The sequence below is a fragment of the Dysidea avara genome, chromosome 1 (genome assembly GCF_963678975.1).
Source record: "Dysidea avara chromosome 1, odDysAvar1.4, whole genome shotgun sequence".
Lineage (NCBI taxonomy): Eukaryota > Metazoa > Porifera > Demospongiae > Dictyoceratida > Dysideidae > Dysidea > Dysidea avara.
This window is the reverse complement of record NC_089272.1, coordinates 34,440,946-34,447,966: the sequence shown is the minus strand read 5'-3', so window position 1 is coordinate 34,447,966 and position 7,021 is coordinate 34,440,946. Positions and strand designations below refer to the sequence as shown.

Sequence of the window (7,021 nt, the reverse complement as noted above, 5' to 3'; positions counted from 1 at the left end):
CATTAAGTGGGTGTGGCTAAGCTAACCATCCATGACAGTAGATGACTCACGAGACTCTTCCTGCTATATAAGATAGTGGTCTCTAAACCAGCTAGCTGCACGGGGTGTGTGTAAACAGAAAGATAGCCAGGAAATTATATTTTTTTTAGCTACCGTACACCGTAAGCTATAGCTAGCTAACAGCAAATGTTTACTTGCTTTGCGAAGATAGTTGTGGTAACTTCATTTCTTTGGCTAACCAAATATAAAGGTAATGTACAGTATAAAATTGCAACATTGTTACTTATTATGTAATTCATGATTTAATCCCTTGAAATAGCTATGCAGCTAACAGCTGCTGTTAGCTAACTGTATGTGTTCGTATAATATAGCCATATTGCGTAAGCTATAGATAAGGATAAGTAGCTATAGCTATTGATAAGTAGCTATTATAAACTACAGTGGTTTTCGTCGCTAATGCGCAATCATTCAGTTTTCCTGGTTGGGCTTGTTATAGCACTTGTTGGCCGTTACCTACAGTACAAAAACTATAGACAAGTAGCCACAAGTCTTGCACTTGAAAGAAAAGGCTCAGTAGTGACTTCGCTATAGTCAGTTTTGCATGAAACTCAGGTAGAATTCAAACAAAATGTCGATAGTTATGATTAGCTACGCGATTAGCTAGCTAAGCCGGTATATAATGCACTTGTCAATTTCATGCCCCACCCCCGGGGAGGGTGGGGGAATACAGGGGATTTGACAAATCGTGGTGTCAAATTCCCCACTACTGGGGAAAAATCGGCTGTCAAATCCCCACCCCCATAGTAGGGGATTTGACAACACCTCAAGGATGACTAAGCGCATATTTCATGCATGCGACTAGTAATAAAATTATAGCAAGTGCGATTTTATTGCTTAGAAATGCAACTACCGAAAATCGGTCAGTGAATTGGACAACTGTCAATTGCCCCAGGGGTGGGGACAAGAAGCAATGTCAAATCCCCACCTGGGGTGTGGGGATGCCCGGGGGTGGGGGGTGGGGCATGAAATTGACAAGTGCATAATCAAACTGTGTTGTCGTAAAAACCATAGTAAGTCTAGCTAGAAACTACCACTTTGGTACAGGCAGCTAATCACAATCCCTAGTGTATCTTCGATACATTAAATAATTATAATATGGAACGATTTCACCAATCATTCATGCCAAATGTAGCTACTGCAAGCGCGCCGAATTCATTCGATAACAAAAACCTGTAATATTAATTATACAGTATCGGTGCTTTACAGGATGTGCTGGGAGTAAAATAATATCATCTCCACAACAGTTGTATGTACTGGATGGAGGCCAAGGCACAGTGAGATGCCAAAATAGAAGTGATAATGGAGAACATTTCTACTCATACATCACTGATGCAGTCTGGTATCGATATTATGACAACGGTTCTAATGTTACTATCAGTGCTGGCTCTGGGACAGTGTATTCAAGAGGGTACACTTTAAAATTTAATCCATTGTTAGCAGAAGATCAAGGCCACTATTTCTGTTGTACACAGAGTGGGCAGTGCAGTGAAACATTGACTACTGCAACAATATCAAGTACGCTATATATATACTGCCTATAGATCTTTGATAAAGTTGACAGCATAGTTACAGTGTACATTCTGCACATACATAGCTATGTGCATATTATATAGTCATAAATAGAAATGTAAAATTAATACACGGATTACTTTGTTGTCTGTATAGCACCACCAACCATTAAAGCTAATAGCTCAAACTACACAGCAGAAGTTGGATCAGAAATAACCCTGGCATGTAGTATTATTAATCAGGGTGTGCCTATTGCGCGATTCAGATGGATAAGAGATGGCATTGAACAGCTTGGAGACAATGTGGTACTTAATGTTTCTCTTGGACTGTTCACGATGACACTACCAAACTTGACAATGAATGATGGTGGAGCTTACACTTGTATGGCTACAAGCGCACGGTCATCACGTAGTGACCACATTGTGTTAAATGTATCAGAGAATGTGGAAGGTATTCATGATTTTTATGTGCATATTTATAATGTACTGGACTTTACATACTGTACATGTCAATAACTGTTCAGTTACAGTGTTTGCCTATGGAACTTTGTGTTTCTATGCACATGCTTGTGTACCGTATGTAAAATTTCCTATTATTGCACTGCTAAATTTTAATACCATAATATATATATATAATATTGTATTAACAAATACATGTAGCTACGCAGAATACTCATCATATTATTAAGAGCATGAAGGGGAATACTTCGGTGTTGGCAAAAAAATATTATTGATGGGTATTTCCAATTAAAACCACAAGTGGTTTCCTGTGTACACGTGATCATTAAAAATTTGCTAATGTGGCTAATGTATATTACCCATGTGTGTAACCGATGTTCCTCCCTATAACCACCAACCTAACTTTAAACAATATCTTTCATAATAATAATATAAATTAAAAGCCACATACACTGCTGTAACATAATTATACATACAAGTATATCATGCACATTATGTGATGCTGAAAATTTTTTTCATTTATTTACAGCAAATATCAACAATACTGATTACAATGTAACAACTAGGAGAGTGGTACAACTATCAGTGACTTTTGCTGTATCACCTTGCCAGACAGCTATGGTATAGAAATATACGTGTCTGATTTGTATATGTTTGATTGATATATGTTACTGTTAATAATAAAGTAATGCATGTATTACATAAATAGCATTTAGCACACACATGAGCACAAATACTCTTGCTTTACTGCATATTTTGTTTTCATATTTCAGACCAGCTTGTCAGAATCTCTGTCAAATTTTGTGCAGACACAGTATGACCACAGTGTCATAGTGACTGTCAATCAAACTGAGTGCATAAATAAAACAACTGCAATATTTGAGCTAACTCTCACTGGTCCTGTAGCAAATCATACATTGCATCATCTTCTAAATGATATGAACATTAATGCTAATGGATTGGACATTGGTATTGGTGTAATTAAAGTTTGTGAGCAGAACTGCACCGGACCTACTGTTGCAAGTGGTCCCAATGATGATGATGATGGTGATGATGAAAAAATGTTTATTATGCTTATTTTTATTGTTCTCATGGTCGCAGTTGCTTTATTCTTAATATTAATCATCATGCTCTGCCTGATAATCTATAAAAGGTGTGTATCTATGCTTAATGAGAAGTACAGTATAGTACCTTTGGAAATTTTGCAGAATCAGTAATAATTATTATTGCAAAGATCTGCAATGCAAACAAAAAGGGAACAATCATACATGCTATCATAACTATGTCCTGTAGAGTATAGCAGCAGCGTTGTATGTGCTTTGTATGTTAAAGTGCACATACACTGATACGCATAAATAATTCCCCCTAAATTTATTGCAGTATGTATTGCATGTGTGTGTGGCTAGATCAGCTAGTATTTAAGCATATAATTTCATCCATGATTTTTCTGTAGTTATCACTTCACATACGTGTGTGTACGATATATATATATACATGCATATATTCCACCAAGTGTGTCTTTTAATGCAGGCGTGCTCATAATACAGACAATAATGTGGTCATTATGAACAAAATTGATGCCATAACTAATGTGATGGAAAATGGAGCTGATGCTCGGTACAACACTTTACAATATCACACCAATGCCCATAACTCCAACAACACGCCAAAACTGGTTCAGAAATGCCTTCCCATGTCCAGCGGTTATGTTGAACCAAACTCAATGAAAACCGAAAACAATACTATCATCAGATACTTTCCTTTAACACCACGAGCAGCTAAAATTAGAAGCAGCCAGCAAAAGCCAGTTGTTGTGTCAACACCTAATGGAACTGGTATAGTCAAAGTAGGAAATCTAAAAGCTGTTATACCATCAAATCATACTCCTGTTGATCTAGATGATCTAAAAATTGTTCCATCACCCACACATGAATCATATGTTGATGTTGTGAAGCAATCAGTGTAAAATAAGAAGTATAAGAGACAGAATTTTTTGTTATCCTGTATATATATATATATACACTTGTGTACTAGACACAGCTATAAAAGTTATACATGTAAATGCATACTAACGTTAGTATGTAATTTTGACCAATAACTGATATCCAGCTCATCCTACATGTGCTTTTGTATGTGTGTGTCTAAAGGCCATTTAAGCTCAATCTTAATTTGGTTGAATATATTATACAGCTTTTTGTAGCTTTTATATAGATATAAATGTATGTTTTAAAACACTTTTTGTACTTTTATATTATAATTCTCATTTATACATATAGAAGTCTAAATATCTTTGCACGATGGTATGTTACGTATTTATGTGCATAATTATATGCGTGAGAAAAAGGTTGCTAGCTACTGAATGTAGCTAGATGCGTACAGTTGCTTAGTTACGTGCATATCTTTTAGGCATTTGGAAGTATATGGAAGAATGTTTACAGTGTAGTGTTACTACAAACTGCACATTTGGGTGTAAAATTCCAATGCTTTGAATTGCAATTTAATTAACACAATTTAATGGTATACATACGGCTGTTGCCAAACAATTGTATAGGTGTTAGGAAGATAAGTCTAATGAATACTTAGTGCTAAGTTATACAGTAGGCATACAGTAAATTCTGAGCAACTACAGTACACTTACAGTGTAGGTAAAGTATGCTTATCTACAATGTACTACAGGGTAGCTGCATATCTCGTACAGAAAATTCCAGGGTTGCATACAGTATTTACTTTTTACTGTATGTTAATAAAATGCTTCTGAGAATTCTATTAGCGTTCTAAAATATTTTCATGCCAGTGAAAAAAATCCACCTGAATTATTAAGATTCAATGTTAAACTTTGTTAACTGCAATTAGTTGTATATCAACATTCACTCAGATATCAGCAGTGAGCTGTTTCAGTTGCCAGTTACTTTCACAGGTACACTTGTTTTACAGCCAAAGTGTTCTTACATAGATTGGTAGTTATAGCTAGATCGATTTTGGCTGCTCAAGATATCACATATATATAGATTTTAGATTCATGAGGACCTTCTCTACAACTGAGCTGTTTTTACATTGGGTTACAGGTACTTGTAGTTTCTTGTTTTTTAGGGGTAGATAAACTTACTTTGATACAGTGTGCATGCAAAATAGCAATGAACTCGAGGGACTCCATGCCAACTAGTCTTAACCAACTCTTCTCTCTGAAAAGTCTTCCCACATAATAAGGATTCAGTATTCATACAGTACCTACAGTATAACCAGTCAACTTTGTGGAGACTTTGCATGATAACACTGTATGTATTAGGAGTAGAGATCGGTGCAACTAAATTGCTCTTAGACATATAGAACCAAACCCTTATATAGTATGCATCAGACTTTGATAATTTTAAAATTAGCTAACCACAACCCATTTATTAAAACTTATTAACATCATCGTAGCTATTTTAAGTAGAGGGCACAAATTATATACTGTTACAGTATTGTGAACATGACAAACAGATAACACAAAAACACACAGAAACACATTACTACAAGTAAGCACATTGATGAGCTTTTCTACAAGCATGGTTAAACTGATACTCAAAATGCATTTCTAAGAGTAGTTTTCCATATTGTGCACAGATGTGCAGAAGTGGGAGATGGTATATATTACAGGAGAAGCAAAGAGAACACCACAGTAACTATTGCCTCTCATATGCGACTGGATCTGTGAAAAGGCATCTTGTACATACATCCAATTTACCAACTTTTATGACTCATAACTTCAGACTGGAAAAAGTCTGAAATTTGGTAGTAGTTAGCGCCAACATAGCTTAGTCAATAGATAATTTTTCAGGTTAATATGTTTCGTGAGCACTGAGATATGGTCTTCCAAGTCATAGAATTGGGCGTGTGTTGAAGACCCCTTTTCACAAATCTGGTCACATATATGGTGGGGTTGAAGAAAAATGATACAGCCATATATCTAGTTAGTACCTGCATAAGCAACATATAATTAACTGATCATGAGTTGTGCACATGTATGCATTCATGCAGTACATACGTACAGTCACCTTTGTAGAAACACATACTGTATCACTCATATAACTGAATAGATTATGCTGAATATTAAATAATTGAAAATTGTAGCAGTTAAGTTGCTAGCAAGGAAGATGAATGTCCAATCCAAAATGGGTTTTGGGTGGGAATACCATTGTAGTATGTACACTACAGATGAGTCAATACAATTATTATGGTAACACTGTGAGGCAGGTACATTCACATTCCTGCAAATTTGTAGCATTCCTATTGATACCCATTTACCTCAAATTAATGCTTTCTGATACAGGAAGTAAGCCTTGATCTCTATAGTTTTCTTCTCTAATGTCTGTTTGGCGTAAATGTATTAATTGAGTGAATGCACCGTAGTCATACTGTAGGTATTTTTTACAATAGCTCTAAGCATGCAGTATCAACCAACCATCCTATAGCCATATGTTTTCAATTGTGTGCTTATTATAATTATGGCAATGATGGCACATAATGAATAATTATACTGGTAGCTACTGTAACAGACTGAAGAAATTATTGTTTTTTGTTAGTTTGAATTGTTTTATTTTATAAGGTATTAATTGACATGCTCAAATATTATTTGACTGACAAGTTTTCTGCAACTCAAAATCTGCCCCTACTGTAAAACGAAAGCATCCTACTATGTTTTGTAGCTATCCAGTATGTTGTAAGTCTACTTTCTAAATTATGGCATCAGACCTTACACTGTAGCTATATTATTATAACACCTCAAAACAACTCCAAAGAGTGGCATTTGGAAGTGTTGATGTTATTATATGCAATGTGATAAATGACCAAAGTGGTTACATGTGGGTACTGGTTTATAATTTTATTAATGTAATGTACATCCTTACAGTGGGAGTAGGAATGTGAAACTAGACATGTCAGCACTTCATTCAAGCATGCTGACTTAGAAACGTCAATGGCACACATTGTACAGCAGTAAAGTACATAATATAGAT

The 7,021-nt window shown here is 35.4% G+C and overlaps 1 protein-coding gene across 1 annotated transcript; it reads left to right on the top strand.

Annotated features, from left to right (window-relative positions):
• The first annotated feature begins 82 nt into the window (after positions 1–82).
• On the top strand, positions 83–4,357 carry LOC136262953 (uncharacterized). Its single transcript, XM_066057374.1, has 6 exons — positions 83–250; positions 1,267–1,575; positions 1,726–2,019; positions 2,557–2,648; positions 2,801–3,180; positions 3,558–4,357. Exons 1-6 carry the CDS (start codon positions 187–189, stop codon positions 3,991–3,993), a joined length of 1,575 nt encoding a protein of 524 aa, XP_065913446.1. The 5' UTR covers positions 83–186; the 3' UTR covers positions 3,994–4,357.
• The last annotated feature ends 2,664 nt before the right edge of the window (positions 4,358–7,021 follow it).